This window comes from Urocitellus parryii, chromosome 4 (assembly GCF_045843805.1).
Source record: "Urocitellus parryii isolate mUroPar1 chromosome 4, mUroPar1.hap1, whole genome shotgun sequence".
NCBI classification, from domain to species: Eukaryota; Metazoa; Chordata; class Mammalia; order Rodentia; family Sciuridae; genus Urocitellus; species Urocitellus parryii.
In genome coordinates this window covers 146,458,235-146,476,322 of record NC_135534.1, presented here as the reverse complement: position 1 = coordinate 146,476,322, position 18,088 = coordinate 146,458,235, and the positions used below count along the sequence as shown (strand labels likewise).

Sequence of the window (18,088 nt, the reverse complement as noted above, 5' to 3'; positions counted from 1 at the left end):
CTTTGTTGGTATGTGGTGCTGAGGATTGAACCTGGGCCGCACGCATGCCAGGCGAGAGCGCTACCACTTGAGCCACATCCCCAGCCCTTGCGTGGTCTCTTCACAGGAATTGAATTCTGTGAAAGAAAGAACTTTTGTGGCACTGAAGGGGAAGCCAAAGAGGTCCTGTGAAAAGATGTTATAGCAAAACTGTTTTTGCTTTGTCTATGAATATTTGTATATATATAAGGAGAAAGGAAGTATTATTATTATTATCATCATTATTATAAGTACTAGAGAAAAAATCTTTAGGAATATTCTGGTGCTTTGGAGGAAAATGCAGCCTGGCAATTAGACAAGTTTGGCTTCTGTTTCTTTATACCTCTATGCTTGTGGTTTTCAACGTTGATTAATTTAATAGTTTATAATTATTTTCTAGACCTCTAGTTCCCTGGGATCATCACAGAGCTAAGCATATAGGGCAAATAAATTGGTCTGAGGCAATGAGGGTGGCAGGCATCTTTAGTGAGATGATCTGGTGCCTGTGCATTTTGCTTTGGAGACAAATAAGAAATCTTGGCTTTTAAAAATGTTCAGTGTGCACTGTGGTACTCCATGGTGAAATGACCATATTTTCCATTAAGTCAGGAAAATTGTAAAAAATCACAACTCAGTAATTTCAAATTATAGTAATTCATGTAAAGTTTAATAATAGTAACAGTCACCACTAACTTATTCTCCTGATAAGTATTTATTGAACACTTAAAATGTTCTTTTAAGTTCATACAAAGTAAAGCACTTTATCTGTAAGATCTCATTTGGCAATTATATTGCTATTTACTGAGAAAGAAACTAGGTCCACTTAATTTGGGCTGCACGCAAAAAGCTCACTAATTTATTTTTTTCCTAGATAAAGATTCAGATACCTTTTTCTTTTTTTAAAAATTTATTTCTATGTCCTGGCATCAGGTAGAGCCAGATTGTCATTCTCCAAATAAAGAAGTTGGGGAGGGGTATCACTCTGGAATCTGTTTAACAGAAAGAGCCATGTGTTATTCAGCTTCTCATGGCTATGACCAAAATACTTGACAGAAACAACTTAGAGAATTAAAGGTTTATTTTGATCTCACAGTTTCAGAGATTCTGTCCAAGGTCACAGGATACTGTACTGAGGTGAGATGGAACATCATGGTGGAAGGACATGGCATAGGAAAACTGCTCGCCTCATGGCAAATATGAAGGAGGGAGGGAGGGAGGGAGGAAGGGGGGAGAGAGGAAAGAGGAAACACACAAGCATGAGGAGCCAGGGACAAGATATAATTCACCAAGAATACATCCCCAGTGAGCTAGTTTCTCCAGCCATGCCCCACCAGGCTATAGTTGACACCTAGTAGTCTATTCAAATCATTAATCTATCGTGGATAAATCTACTGATGAAGTTGTAAACTCTTATAATCACTTCTGACATTTTTGCATTGTCTAACACATGAATATTTGGGGGGACACTTCTAAACCATAACAAGCCAACTGTAGGTAAAAAATGTGGCATGCATATATATTTGTAGTAAGAATATATTCTTCTAGATATTTAACTGTAAATTACCTGTACTAAAAGGACACAATAAAGAAATTCATGAGATCAGGGAATCATGTCTGCCTCATCCAACATTGCATTTCAGTGCTCTATAAATATTCATTGAATTAATGAATAATCCATTCCTCTGGATCATTCATTTTCATTTTAGCCTTGGGCCTCAATCTCCTTTCCCTTCTGCAGTTAATACATTTAAGGCCTTGGGTTGTGGCTTAGTGGTAGAGCACTTGCCTAGCATGAGGCACTGGGTTCTATCCCCAGCACCACATAAAAAAACTAAATAAACAAAATAAAGGTATTGTGTCTGTCTACAACTAAAAGTATTTTTAGGAAAATACATTTAAATTTAATTATTTCTCTTCTCTTTGCTCAATTATAAATCTAGAACTAATGAAGAGAGATACATACTCTGAAAGTTACCAACAAGAATTGAAGAGAGAGAATTCTATCATTAATCAGCAAGGTTGATATTAGAAGTCATTTAGATAAATATAAATGTATATTTTAGTGTGGCATCAAAGAGTCAGTTACTGTTTTGAAAGAATGAATCTCTTCACACAGTGGTACTTTTTTCTTATCCATTCATGTTTATATCACCTGGTTCATTTTATACATCAGGTAATCTAAAGACTTTCTGGGGCAATTTTTCAAAAGAGGTTTAAAAGAAACTTCTAGTCATAGAAAATTGTAGCCTCTTGCCCTGACTGTCAGGTCATCATTTTTACTTATTTATGCAAATCAGTGATCATGTACTTTCATATATTATGAACATAATAATGACTCTGCCTGTGGAGTTAATATTTTGCATGTGTGTATTTCATCTGCTTTGAAAGGACTTTCCAAATTTAGTTTTTTTTTCATTTAGTTTATTGAAAAATCTTCTACTTGGTACAGTTGATTGAATGTGATGGTAAACATATACTACTCTTTGTCTTCCAGTGAACTGTTTCAGTATCCTTGGTTGTGAGATTCTGACAGAATATTATGATTACAGTAGAGTTGCAAAGGTCCAAGTCCTAAATAATAGCTATAGGTAACCCCATGGGGGAAGATTCCAAATAATTTTCTAAGTTTTCTGTGTTAGTGGCAGGTTTCATGCATATACTCAGCTATTAAAGCATTACAGTTTCTTTCATTTCCTAATCATTAACAACTTTAGTTCTGATTGCCCATGGAGTTGCAAGCTGTTAAAATGATCGTTTGCCTCTTACTAATTTTGAAATCCAAAGCTGTTTCTTCCTTTGATACAGTGCAGGTCATTATCAAGAACACACCATAACTCAAGAGCATACATTTGTAAAATAAATGGGGGTAAAGGAAGGGTAATACTTTTAAATACTGAAAGTTCAGGTTTTAAAGAATTCAACACAGAGGGGTTTGTTTGTTTTCAATAGAAAGAATGTTTTTATAATTTAATATTTATGGTGATTTGTAAAGAGTGCAAAGAGGCAGGAAAATATATGTTCTGTCTCATTGCTAAAAATTTAGTTGAAATTCAACCAGAATTAAATAATGTAGAATTATCATGTTAATAGAATATTTAAAAACTTAGAAAAAAAATCATTTATACTGAACCTTTTCAAAACCCTGAACTTATAGTGCCCTATGTATAGTAAATGCTCAATAAATATTTGTTAAATTCATTAAAAGTATGTTAAGATTAACTGATGGCATGATAAAATGAAAAGTTATCTTGATCATTCATTCATTCTCCATTTAAAGATATTTATCATGTATTTCAAATTTAGTTCTTGGGGGAAATAGAAAACTGATGAAATTTTTTTTTTGAAAATTGGCTCTTCTCTAATGTTAATGGGTATATTTCTACAACATTGATCTGAAGGACTCCTTACCTGATCAAGAGGCTCCTATGGACTAGGACTATGCATGCTGCCTAGAAAACATCTCAGAAGCATGTAATACCAGTTGCTAAGCCCCATTCTCAAAGATTTTATTAGGTAGGTCTTCAGTGAGCCTCGATATTTGAATTTTTGTATTTGAATTTTTTAGGTATTTTACATAGTTAATTTATAGGTATAGGTATTTATTTAGCCTATTTTTAATGTGGTTGTTTTTGACTCCTTGTTAAACTCCCTTCTCTTCTGGGAAGACCCAAACCTCTGAGATGATGGTAGGAGATAGAATGTTTTTCTTAAATATGGAATCAGGCAGATGAACATCCAGCCCCTTGCTGCCCAATGTTTCTGGTTTCTGGGGATTTCTTGCAAGCACTAATCTAGTGTCAAGCAGTAAACTTTGAATTTGCCACTATATGATTCATTACTTAACAAAGAGGAAAAGCAAAAGTTAACATTACCTAGAAGCTCTTCCATACTTTCAGGCTCACACTAATGCAACCCCCTGCCCTTGCTGGTGTCATTCTTCCTAGAGCTCTTTGAACTCTGTCCCTGGAGTCTAGCATGAGTCACAATATAAGTTTCCGGTTTTACAGCACTTCTACCAAGGAAATACCCATACTGTATTATCTGTGCCTGTCTTTCAATCTACTATTCATCTTTCTACCCTTATTCTTATGGTTATAATAAAAGCACTCATTTCCCAGCTCTGACTGTATTTTCTCTGTGTTTCCCTTCATCCCCACTATGTAAGAACTTTTCTAAAGTACCGACCTGTACATTTTCTCCTGGATTTGTCAATTTATCTCCTTCTTTCCTTGTAAGCTGGCCTTGATGCATTTGCCATCTCCCACTTAATGTAGTAGACCTCTAATTAGTGCTTCCCACTCAATCTTATTAAACATCATCATACATCAATTGTGATTCATTGTGATTTTGACTGCATATTAAAAATACAATATTTCCTACTCATAGACACTTTCACTGTGTATGATACAATGATAATGCTGTCTTCTTAAAGAAGAAGGTAATTTTGCTTGTAGGTTATAGGCTTGCTAAGCATGTGTGCAGGTAGATTGTGGCATAGATCTGTCCTCTGAAAACTTATTCTAAGAGGAGTATATGACATTTTTTTTCCCACTAGTCCTTGGTTTCATGTCTTTAATACTAGGTGCTATATATGGCAAAGGAACATTATAAAGCACAGCTGGGCAGAGTATCATAATTACTTTATAAACTCACATCTAAAGTTAGTAAGTTAAAGTCTATAGGAAATATTTTTTTTCCCTCTTCTCCGGGGTAAACAATTCAGATTCCTTTAACTACTTTGGTTAAATTCTGTGAATTCCAAACTCCACTAACTTAAATTAAGAAACATAAACAGTTTTCAGATATATTGTTAGTGATATAAAATTTCATAGTTGAAAAAAAGAGCTAAAATCAAATTAAAAAATAAATGAGAATAAGAAACTTCCCTAAATGAAATAAGGATGTAGTCATTCAAGTCTGCTAGAACAGAATGATTAAGCAACTGCTCCCCTATATAAGTACACAAAGTACTTGCCTCACAAAGGGTTAGGGTTAGGGTTAGGGTTAGTGTTAAGAAGAAAAAATGCAGAAAAAACATTAGATTTTTCATAAATGACACTTCTAACATATCTTCCATTGTCTTTTGGTATGGTCCTGAATGTCGGAAAAAAAAAAAGCTTTCCAGAAGATTTTTCTATTCAATAAAAGAGTAGGTTTAAATGTCTGGCATAACTTCTTTATGTAAATATAAAAAAAACACCACAGTGAATCTCTCCATTATGTATATCCACAAGAAATTACTTAAAAGAAATAACTATGGGTAAAATGACAGAAATATCAATAGAGGAAAGGGAGCAAATGGTGGGGAGAGAGAAAGGGAAAGAGAGGTACTGCATTACTAAGTTAGAACAAGATGTATTCCATGCTTGTGGAATTATGTCAAAATGGATTTTACTGTCATGTATAACTAAAAGAACCAATAAATAAAAGAGTATATTTTTATAAATTTATATTAGAAAGTACCAACTAATATTTTGTTGTTGAAGAGGTCATCACTAAAGTTATAACCATAGAATGAGATGAGTTGTACCATTTTCACCCAGCTCATCCTTTGACTTATCTTTGCTTTCCATAGTTGTTTGTAAGCTACTGTAACATAAAAAATAAATGTCAATATCACTATGAGAAACTTTGAAATTTTCATGAAAGTTTCATTTTTCTAAGTTATAATTGATAACATGCAAGTCTGAATCATTTCCTAAGTAGCCTGAGCATTATTTGTGCGATGTTTCACCAGATCCATTCATTTCATACCTGTTGTCAGAGTACAGACATCTCTAAGTATATAGTAATCACAAGTTAGGGGCACTGATATTTACAATAACTTCACACTATTGATGTAGTTGAATTTTGGTTTAAATAAGGGTTAAGTAGGTGGTGAGAATATCTAGTTCTTATGTTTATAAAAACAGTTGAAAATAGCAATAAAGGAAGGACTAACATGATAATGGGAATGAAGCTATTTCTAGGTGATAAGTTTATTGTAGATTATTTAAAAATTCTTTTCTCTCATTTCTAAAATGAAGAAAAATACTTACAATCTGAGAAAAGAAGAAATTAGAGCTGCTGCTTCCTTATTTTATGTACACTTGTCCTAGAAGACTTGCCTGAGATGTTTTATATATGATTTTTCTCTTCTAAAAAGTTTTTTTTTCTTTTTCTGCTTGCTGCTGATGTACATTTTTTCTATTTTAGCAATATGAAAAGTACATAAGGTCATATAAATAAGATCTAAAGATAAATACACTGCTGTAGCTGACTTTTTTCTTTTATTTTGGTAAACTAGGTTTGTAGATGTATTATTGCTTGTATTTTGCTGCAAAAGGATGCACATAGTCTTTGTATTTGCAAATGTGGATAAGAGTCTAGAGAAATGAATGTGTTGAGATACATATGAGATTTTAGGAAATATGAAAACAGTATGATGAGATTTGTAGACTGATTATATTTATAAATACTAATAAGTTGAAAGCCACTCATCAACATTTTTTAGGTCCCAGTAGGCTCCTAGATCTTAGTTCAAATTCAAGTTCCAGTGTCTTAAAAATGTTTCTAACTTGATCCATTGGCCTCCAAAACTTTTCAAAATATGTACTAATACTAGAAGCCTGGACATCTGCTGCTGCCATGCATAGAAATACCTCATAATTCTTTCATTCTTATGTAAATTTCTGGATTTTCAAACATGGTTCCTTTTCCTGTTATTCTTCCCCCTTTGTTCTTTTCACTATTGGAGGAAAAAATGCCTACATCCTAACTTTATGAAATTGTTAAGGGAAAAAAATTCCTACAACTATCATGAGACATTAAGGAAGACAGATTACAACTGAATGCCTTGGAGTTTGGGATAGTACAAAAAAGTAAGGAATAATTTTTTTTCCATCTAATATTTTTAGGTACAAGCCTATGCAGAAAGTGGATGGGGTTGCAGATGGTTTCACAGGAAGTGGTCAGCAGACAGGCACATCTGTTGAGCAAACTGTAATTGCCCAAAGTCAACATCATCAACAGTTTTTAGGTATGTTAAGGTGTACTGCCTATTAGTTGCTCTTGGGATTTTGAAGAGAACAATAAGTCTTTTCTCCCAGTACAATGTCCGTTACAAATGTTAATTACATAGAAAGATTGTTTTGGTGTTGAAACTATGTACATCATATAGTTCTAGTTCATCTCTACTTTCCCACTTGAACTTTATTTTTAAAAGTCTTGAGCAAAGTAGGACTTTGAAATGCATAATCCATTAAAGGCTATAAAAGTATTTTCCAGAATTTATATTAATTGGCTTATGTTATTAAAATTATGCTTTGTTTACTTGCAGTAGTTATTTCAAGGACCAAAACGAATTCTCTTTTTCTGTATACAAAGTTGTATTTGCAGACAGTATCAGATTAGAAGAAAATTGTATTAAATTTTTAAAAAGTAATTTATTCTTTTACATTGATCCTAGTACTTTCTATTTTTGTAATTTTTAGATAGTATCTATGTTTCTTGTTATTGAAAGAATTAGGAAGTAGAACTACAACATTTTACATATTACTGCCATAGCCTAAGAACAAAAGTAGCAGTTAAATTTAATGCAGAATTCTTCTGGAAATGAGCATGCATAGTGTTCATACAACATATCAACTTGCATAGGTCAGAGAGTGTGTGTGTATGTGCCTATGTGTGCGTATATATGTATCCATGTGCACTTTCCAACAAAGACAACTGGAAGAGACTCTCAAATTGGAATGATTACTGAAGTTGAAAATATGGCAGTATTTCCCAAATTAAAGTCCTCAGATATAGTCTTTTGGACCCTTGAGCTTTCAATTAATTTCAAATAATGTCAAAAAATAATAAAATCATGTCCTGAATTTTGCCTAAAAGCTAAAACTAAATACAGTTCTGCAGTTTTACTTGCCACATTTATATTTGAGTTTATGATAAAGCAAGCACCAAAGTTTATTTACGATAATTGTCCAGAGCTAATGAAAAAAAAAAAAAAAAGAACAGAAAGAGACTATGTAAATTATGCCTTCCTCTCAAGGGAAGGCTAAATCATGTCCCTATTCTCTGTGTGGAGGCAAGTTTCACAGTCATTTGAATGCAGAAGAATAATGGGCGAAGTACCAATCATGTAATATATGTTGGAATAGGCCTATCAAATGCAAAAAATCCTGTACTACAACAGCCGATCCCATGTTCATGTTACAAGAGATAATTTAGTTATAGGACAATAGTATCATCCATTATATCAAATTAATGTTGTTAAATTTAACTTTATTTTGTGGTTTTCTTTGTATTTCATAACTCTCTTGGCTTCTGATTATATTATCTGAACATAATAAATTTAAGGCTACATTTATTTTTTGTGCAGTTAAGTAGCATGATAATGAAAATAACTAAATTTGGTACCAGCAAGCTTGAGATATTTTCTTTTAATAGAGGCCTGGGCTGTAGGATTTCTGATATAACTGGAGTGAAAATTTGATTTCTAAAAATTCCTCAGTGTGTACCTCTATTCTTATATTTTGTGCTGATCATGTTGTTAAGTTTTGCTTGCAAAATATTAATTTGAAAAGTCCTTGTTCTTTGGCCCTCTGACCTCTAAATTTTTTTTTCTTTTTAGTCTTCTGAAATTTTTCCTCATTAATCTGTAATTGACACCATCCACAGTAGCTTTTTTCTGTTATGTTGTCATGGTAACAGATGCATCTCGAGCACTTCCAGAGTTTGGAGAAGTTGAAATCTCTTCTCTGCCAGATGGTACTACCTTCGAGGATATCAAGTCACTGCAGAGTCTTTATCGAGAGCACTGTGAGGTAAGTCTTTTTAAACATGGTATGAACATGCACTAAGTTTTGCCAGAAAATTTGTTAAAGCAAAATAATCAAGCTTATTCCTAGAGTACACATGAAGTTAGTACTAATTCTTTTGAGCATTTCTTTGAGCACTAATAAATTCATTTTTCTTCTTTCTTGTCTCAGAGTGGAGAGGTGAGGAATGCAGGAAAGTGAGAGTACATTTTATTCTCCATTTCTTAAGCCTATCCTAATCTGAATCCTTTGATGCAGCAATTCCACTTCTAGGTATTTATCCTACAAAAATACTTACATATGGGTGACAAGACAAGTGTATAGGGAATTTGTTGCATTACTCTTTTTAATTTAAAAGGTTGGCTATATCTAATAGGGAACTAGATAAAAATCTGGTACTGTACAGCCAGAGAACAGACAACTCTAAATATACTAAAATGGAACAAGTGCCAGGATTTAATGTTAAAGGAAAAATCATAGTGTAATACTATATGTAGCATATTTTCTTTTAAGTGAAAGAGAACTTATATATACATCTCTCCAGAAAGAACAGGAGAATGTTAATAGTAATTGTCTTTATAAAGGAAACCAAGTGACTGGGAATCAGAAGACTGATTTTTTTAGTGTGTCCTTTATCCTTTTGAATTTTACACCATGGTGTATTTCTTTTAAAAATGATTTCTAGAAATGTTCAATAAAGCACTTCAGGTTTTCCTTCCAGGGAACTTGAGCCTCTAATTTTGTTTCATTTTTTTGTGGTCAATTAAGTTTCTCTTGGTGTTTTTGATCCCTGTTCCTATTGTCCTTCCCACATGATGTAGTTTAAAAGGTGAGCTCTCTGCATGCCAGCATATTAATAAATCTGCAGCTCACCTGGTAGGGAAGGCATCATGGATTACAGAGTTTTCTTAAGTGCTTCTTCTTTTGAAAGAGGATTCTATTTAGAATTTAAATAGCTGTATTCCAAGGGTATTTGTTATTTGCTTAAAAGTTGAAGATTATCCATTGAATATCTGGGATAGTCCTCCTGACTGCTAACAATGCAATGTGCAGTAAGAAGTTTCAGCTTATAACACTCACAGATTTTTTTCCCACTCCAGAAATAAGAATTGCTTGGGTGAATCGAAGTATTCGTCAAGGATGCTAAGTTATTGACAACCAGGGTGAATTCTCTCCTTATTAGTAGAGTATGTGCCAGAAATGTTCTTCAGTGTTCCCTACCAGTTCCCAACATTTCTTAGTGTCATTTACCTTTGACTGTTGTGCTTTCGCCAAGATGAGAAAATTTCCGGCTTATCCTTATATACATGGGGAAAAATTCTTTCTACAGCTGTCATCAAATTCAATGAAAGTTTGTGTACAGATTTTTTCTAAACAAGTTTTTGTTTCTCTGTGCTCAAATGAACCCTGCTTTAAGCAACCAGCCTGTAAAAATATAGTTTGAATTTTTAAAAAAAGTTTCTCATATTTATTCAGAATGTAAGTTTGAGCATAAATATACAGTAAGATATACAGTAAGTACTTCCTAAAGAATTGCAGTATGATTATTCTAAGTAAGAGACTCCTCCAATAAGATGAAAATATGCTTTGGATTATAAAATTTTCATGAACATACCAATTGTCAGGAATAAATACACTCTGCATGAAGAGATAGGACATGTATAATAATTAATCTGTGTGGAAAATGATGGCCCATAAAATAATCCCTATTCATTTCAAAGTCACAAGTGCCTGTGCCACTTTTCATGGGGTGGGTGGTGTACATAGAAAAGAAATACTCTAATTATTTTTTTCCTCTCAGACTTTTACATTTTTGAAATACAGCTCCCTAAATCTCATGTCCAATCCTGTAAATAATCCTTTGCCCTTAGGCAGTGGAATATGAATTATTTTAATTTATATCTTAAAGTGGGTGGACAAATAATAAAATGTTTTATTCATTTGTAAAACTGCCTCAAATGAGATTGATGTTGATGTCCTTTTCAAAAGAGTTATTTGAGGTTATTTAATTCAAGGATATATTGAATATAAGATGCATTGAACCCCTTTATTTGCCTTACTTTATTGCACATTTCCTACAGTTTATATTTTTAAAGAAAGACTAATAAGCCTACTTTGCTTATTATTTGGAATTCTCATAATTTGTTTATCAAAGATTTCATAAATGTCACTAGTTTTGTTATATAAGGAGCAAGTACAATTTTCTACACAATTTGCTCCAGCTATATGTTTTTCTTTTAACATATACATAGTGTTCTTACAACAGTCTCATAGTAGAGGTATGTAAAATATTAATAGCTGTTTCACACTTAGAGATATCTCTTGGTATGCCTAAACTGCATTTTTGGAAAGCAACTATAATAATTTGCTTTTGGAGAAAGTTTTTATTTTTGTTTGGGCTAAGGGACATCTGTATGTCCTTTATTTTTAGGGCTTGTTTTAATTTTTACTAACTTTTTTTTCTTTTTTTTTTTTTTTTTTTGAGATGTGGTCTTGCTATTTCCTAGAGTGGTCTTGAACTTGCAATTCTCCTTTCTCAGCCTGCTTAGTAATTGGGAATACAGACAAATGCTGCCACTCCCTGCTCAAAGCTCAGTTTTATATTTTTGAATGTTGCTGAGGAATGTATTGACTTCATTTTCACTGTCCAACTAACTACTTGCAGCATTCCCTACTCATTCCCAAAAGAGTAACTCTAAACAGATTTTTTTTTTAATGTTTGAGTTAGTCTTAGGTTTTTAAGTCAGCTATTCTGTGTATCATGGATAGGGCTATCTCTACATAAATAGCACAATTCTATAATTATTAAATTCTAGAGTATAAATTATTGTTCTTTTTTCCCAAAATATTCAGACAGACTCTACTTGGCCCATTTTCTCTGCCTTCCGTGAATTTTGAAGATCTTGATGGGGCTCTTTTACCTATTCTGGTTCTCAATTTTTGATGACTCCACATTATACATGCATATAAGTTACTTCTGTCTTTAAAGGCTCAAAATATTCACAGAATCGTGTGTCTTCTCATAAAAAAGTGTCCTTTTGGCTTCATATCTAACAGCTAATTTATAAATTAATTGTAATGGTAGACTGAGATTAAATCTGGTCATCATCAAAGTTAATAGAACAAGTAATATATTTTAGCATCATTTAATAAAAAGCATGAAGAAAATAAAGAAAAGGAAAATTCCTTGATGCATCTGGAAAATGGTTCTAGAAACTAAAATTAAGGAGAAAATGAAGGTGAGGACCCTGGGGATAAAAAGGGGTTAGTCTTAAAGCTGCTCTCTACAGGGAGTGTGCAGAGATGGGTTAGATTCTTTGGTGTTAAAGGGAAGGCATTGTGTGACCAAAGGAGGGTGCTTCTTGTATCCTTTTCTACCCAGATAGGTGCCATCCTCTGAAGGCCTGATGACTGTATACTTTGTTAAAGCCTCTCTCTGGCTAGTAACATCCTGGTCAGTGGCCTTACAAGAGTTAATTCAACCCTAACTCCATTTTCCATAGAGAAGCACCTCTACACTCTTGTGCCCCATTTGATGACCAGTGGTCACTTAGCCCAAAGAGGACTAATGTGAATTGATCATTTGCTATACTGTTCCTGGTCTGAGAATACATAGAGGCAGAAGGAAGCAGCAGGTAAAGGAACACAATAAAAATAAGGAAGAAAATGGAGAAAAGAAAAACAAGCATAAAAATGGAGAAGAAAAGAAAGGTGAAAGCAAGGCTAGGATATGATGCCATTATAGAAGGAATACAAGTTATCCTGCTTAATTTTACAAGAGTTATTTTTCCTTTTATTTTCTAGTTAATCACTTTGTTTCCTTTACTTCCATTGGTAAAATTTAATTCACTTTCACTATTTGTTAACTTATGAACCCAATGAGATATTTACCATATAAAGTCTCATTAGGCTCTTTCACCTACCCCATAAGTAATATTGTGAGGTAATACTGATACCATTTTGTTTTATAGGCAATATTGGATGTTGTTGTGAATCTTCAATTTAGCTTGATAGAAAAATTGTGGCAAACATTCTGGCGCTATTCTCCCTCTACTCCAACTGATGGCACTACTATTACCGAATCAAGGTCAGAATCAATATGCTTTTCCAATTCATTTTCATGACTGAGTAGGTGTTACAGCTAATGAATTAGAGATATGTATACCAGTTGTGAACCTTACTGATAAAATAAAGTGAATAGATTAATGCTTTGGCCATCCTTGAAATAAACCACAAACTGCTCTCTTGAGGTTTCAGTGTGTGTGTATATATATATTTATACACACACACATATAGCTCCCATTTTTATTGATATGGGGGACTACAGTAGAGCTATTTCATCCTCATGAAATTGCTATCATATCTGCCTTTCAGACCATCAGAAAATTTTAATGTGTATAGGCAACTCTGGGGGAATATTTTTTATATATATATATATATATAAATATAAATATAAATCCAGCCATATGGCACCAGTACAGTGGTGGTATAGTTCTAACCTCAGTAATATTTGATAAACTATTTTTAAAGTCCATTTTCTTTTTTATCCTCATTTGCCATCTATTCATTTGCTACATTTATTCACACCAGCAATCTGAGTGAAATAGAAAGTCGACTACCGAAAGCAAAGCTGATAACTCTGTGCAAACATGAGTCTATTCTGAAATGGATGTGTAACTGTGACCATGGGATGTACCAGGCTTTGGTGGAGATTCTCATCCCCGACGTCCTTAGACCTATTCCTAGTAAGTTAAATGCAGACAACTACGGATGCTTTTGTTCTGATACATTCCACCCAGGAAGTTTGGGGAAGTGACATTGCAATCTGGAATGATCCTAATTTTATTTAAATTTGTCAAATAGAAAACATGCAACAGAGAATATTGCATGAAAGCAGCCTAGAGCAAAACTGTAGTAAAAGGGGGAAAATGATCTGTTTTCCAATCTTTCACTTTCTTTAGATTAAAAAAGCCAACCTAGAGATGTGCCAGCCCTATAAACTAATTGTAAGAACACTCCCATTTTAGGCAACCATGAAAAATTATTTTACTCAAGGACAAGTTCCCCTTCATATAGCAAAAAATTGCTAAAATCTGTAATTGCAGATCAGTCCCTTCCATAGTTACCTTTGATATGAAATGAATTTATCTTGGTCTTCCGTGAAGTTTAATTTCTTTAAAAAAGCATTTTCTTTGTCACCTACATCATGTTAAGAACTATAAACTTGGTTCCTATTAGCAATAATGGTTAACTGGTATTTTAAGAGAAAAATCTATGTAACTACACAAGCATTGTATTTCCACTATAAAGCAAGTAGGAATTACATAGATAGCTTAGATTACCTTTTTAAGTGATGGTGCTTTTTAAACTGCCTTGTTACAAACAAAGCTATTTTCTCCAATGATTAGTAAAAATGCTATTACAAATACTGATAGAAGCAGATGAAACTATTTTTTGCCTGCATCAGTATAAGCATATAATGGTGATCCTTTACTTTTAAAGAAATGGTACAGTTTCCACTATTCCCTGACATTAATAAAGTAAAAGCATTCTTTTGGCTTGTGAAATTGGCGATTAAGTATGCACTTCAAGTACACTGTTCACGGATGATTTTTGTTAATTTTTTTAAGAAAGCATATAAATGTAGTAGAAGAAAAGGGAAAGATGTTATATGTTTATACTTCTCCCCCCAAATATGACAGGCAACAAGAAAGAGGTATGAATTCCCTACCACCTTAAAGTAGATGCTTGGATATATTTACATATAATATCAATGAACACCCTCATAAATTTATGAAGTAATAAGTGAAAACAAAAGAAATCCACTGACATCGTCCCCAATTTTTATAAATTGCCAATGTGTTTCTTATTATCTGCACCAAGCTTCCTGACTAAAGAGTGATGAAAAGTGATATTGTCATGAAAAAATTTCACTATGTAAATTCTTTACTGGTTTATGCTCCAGAATCTGATTCCCTTGTTTCTCTCCTGCTCCCTGTGCTGTGATTATCCCTGTGATTATCTCTAGAGATGTTTAAGAGAAGCTGCATAGGGTAGCGCATTAACCTATAATATCTTACTGCTAATATTCACTTTTCCTCATGAAATACAAGAAGGCATGGTAGTGAGTGCTTTCTTTTTTGAGGCAAATCAATGTCAATATTCATTAAATTGTTTTGAAATATTTTGTTTCTGTATTAGCATCATAAGACTTTGTGACCTTAACAGTGCTCTAATTTAAGTCATGTATCAATTTTAGTTGACTTTAAGTCTTAGAATTTTAAGTACACAATACAATTGTCCTTTGTCTTGCAAATTTTGATTTGAAAAACAGTTTATTCTGTAGTTGGTCTCTACACTTAGCAGAAAACTGAATAACTTCTCTGAAATTATGAAATGTATTTCATGTACCATCCTACCAAATTTAATTCCCATTCTGCAATGAGGCTTACCAAAATTAAACTTCGAACACAATTTAAATATCTGTCTTCTAATTGTATGAATTTGAATACTAACCTTGAGTAGGTTGAGACAAGTCAGTTTTGGAATAAATTTTAAATTTCAAGCCATATATTCATTTGTAAGTCTTTAAAAGTTGTTGGAATCAGTCTATACAATTTTGATCTTACGTGAATCCCTATACAGCAAGCAAACTTAATTTTATATTTCAAAAAATGTATTTTCCTGGCTACTAGTACTTCACTCTACCATTTTCTGTCCAGATGGGATTTCTTTTTTTAACCAAAAAAAAAAAAAAGTCTGCACATCACACTAATTTAAAGTCAGCTTGAAGCTACTGTATTCTAAAATACATTTATCTGAAAATGAAAAAAATAAGTCTAAAATATTGTATAAGAACTCAACTGGCCACACTTAAGTGTTATGAATATAATTAAAGGCGACCTAGAATGTCATTTAGTACAAAAACAGTAAAACCTTAAAATTATTTAAAATCCATGGTCTGGGGTTGCATCTCAGAGGTAGAGAGCTCACCTGGCATGCATGATGCACTGGGTTCGATCCTCAGCATCACATGAAAATAAAATAAAGGTATTGTGTTCACCTACAACTAAAAAATAAAATTTAAAAACTTATTTAAAATACAGAGTACATCTTTTTATTTTATTATCTTCTTCACATAAAGTTTGTATAGATAAAACAAGGCCCATATAAATTTTTTAAAATAATATATATAGATTCTCATATTTTTAGATTAAATAAATATTAAATATTAATAGTAGGAAACATGGAAAATGCAAATTGCCAAATTGAATCATGAACAAAATTTTACTGAGTTTCAAAAGGTTGTTAAGGTTTTTTCACTCTTTCATTTCCATTCATGCCTGCACTCCATGGTTCTAGTACATAACATAAAAGAAAGATATTTTTCTTTCTTTTTTCTTTTTTGGCTAATGTGGGAAACTTTTGAGATTCCAAAAGATCAGTTCTCAAGAAATTTCTGATTCAGAGTTTCCAATTCTCATGGTTAAAAGTCCACACTTCTTGAGTGTTTTCCTGATCAAAATTTAGGTCATTTCAGTCTCTTCTGTCATTTGACCATTAAATAGATCTTTTTAAAATACTTAGTTGTTTTTTTATTGGAATAGAAAACTTTATATCCTTTGCAAATAATTTAAGTGAGTTAAAATATTTTTAAAATCTATTTTTACAAAGGTAATAGAGAGGTATGTCAGACTCACTAGAGCACGGAAAGAAAAATCAAATAATTTAATCGTATCATTGATGTTATATTCTTGGGAGCAGTTGGCCAAAAATGTAACTTTTTAATTTCTAATAGTAGACTATAATATTTTGATATCTACCATATAGTAGGAAACATGCAGAAATTAATTTTATGTTCTGAGTTCTTGAAGCATTTATTCATTAAATATCTAAAACTGCTCCCCACACTGTGGAGCTAAGGGCACAGAGGAGGTAAAAGTACTACTGGCTGAATGACTTGTTGAGCAATTTCAGTAATCACATTCCTTTTTGTAAAATAGTCAGTTGTCAGTGATGAATGAAGAAGCTTCTGATCATTTTTATTACCACCATAAAAGTTTCTGTCACTTAGACCTATCCCAATTTCAGGTTTTAACAAATATTTGAAAAATATTGAATGAACTTATTGGTTTAGGTGACAGTTTTATCACACTGATGTCTGTCTACCAAATGAAGTAGAAAATAGTTATCCAAAAATTTTGAGTCAATTTTAATTCTTACCTTACTTTTCACCAAGTGAAAGATAAATACTATTATTCATAGATTCTAGTGTAAATAGATGTATAGAAAAAAAGAGAAAAAGAAAAAGGTGTGCACATTGTTTCTTTTTAAATAAAGAAATGAAAATAGATTAAGAACTCAAAAATAATTAAAATGAAGAATTTATAAAGAAAATAGCCTTTGAGTACAAAACTAATAATGAAAAAAGTGTTTTATCTAAGAGAGAAAATACCATAAATATATTCACAACTGGTATATGTTGCTGTAAGCAAAAATGTTTGAATGTTTTCATTTCCAAAAAAAGTATCTTAATATTGGGAACAAAATAGCTTAAAAGAAATTAAATAGCCCAAAATATAATTCTTGGATACTTTGAGAATTTCACAATAAGGTTAAAATTTCATCAATGAGGACAATATAAATTCTATTTTATGCTATATTAGATATTATATACTTGTGTTTTCCCTTATTCCAGCATAAAGACTAACAGTCTTCGGTATCTTTTTCATTTTGCCTTTATTTTCATTTAGGTGCCTTGACCCAAGCCATTCGAAATTTTGCAAAAAGCCTTGAAGGTTGGCTTTCCAATGCCATGAACAATATTCCACAGAGAATGATACAAACCAAGGTACACTTTGTATCTGCTTTTTCTTTTGTTTTTAGAGAAAGTTCTCTTTAAGTGAAGAGTTATAATTGATTTGGTATATATCAGGAATATATAATATTAAACATAGCTTAAGATATGAATATTCTAGTCTAAAGATATTTTACTAGAGATATTTCACATTGCTTGCATTATGAATTTTCATCTCCAGGTAATCTTCTACTGGTCCTATTAGTTTAGGTTAACCTGTAACTATATCACCATATGAAGATTGGACTGATTCTGTACTTTATTTTAGATACCATAAATCCCATTTGCAGCTTTTAGTCCATTATTATATTCATTATCAGACTTCAATAATATATCTAGTCTTTCAGTTTAGAGACAAAGTTGATAGGCTGAAGTTCGTATAACAGACAAGTCTTTTGGGGAACAGAGGTAGTTT

General features: G+C 32.4%; 1 protein-coding gene across 1 annotated transcript in view; it reads left to right on the top strand.

The window, feature by feature from the left end:
- Positions 1-18,088, top strand: part of Rfx3 (regulatory factor X3) — a 305,603-nt gene that overhangs the window by 240,477 nt on the left and 47,038 nt on the right. The window contains exons 8-12 of the mRNA XM_077797836.1: positions 6,915-7,036; positions 8,710-8,822; positions 12,788-12,903; positions 13,407-13,561; positions 17,570-17,667. Of these exons, the coding sequence (XP_077653962.1) occupies positions 6,915-7,036; positions 8,710-8,822; positions 12,788-12,903; positions 13,407-13,561; positions 17,570-17,667 (604 nt within the window). The remainder of the gene's footprint in view (positions 1-6,914; positions 7,037-8,709; positions 8,823-12,787; positions 12,904-13,406; positions 13,562-17,569; positions 17,668-18,088) is intronic.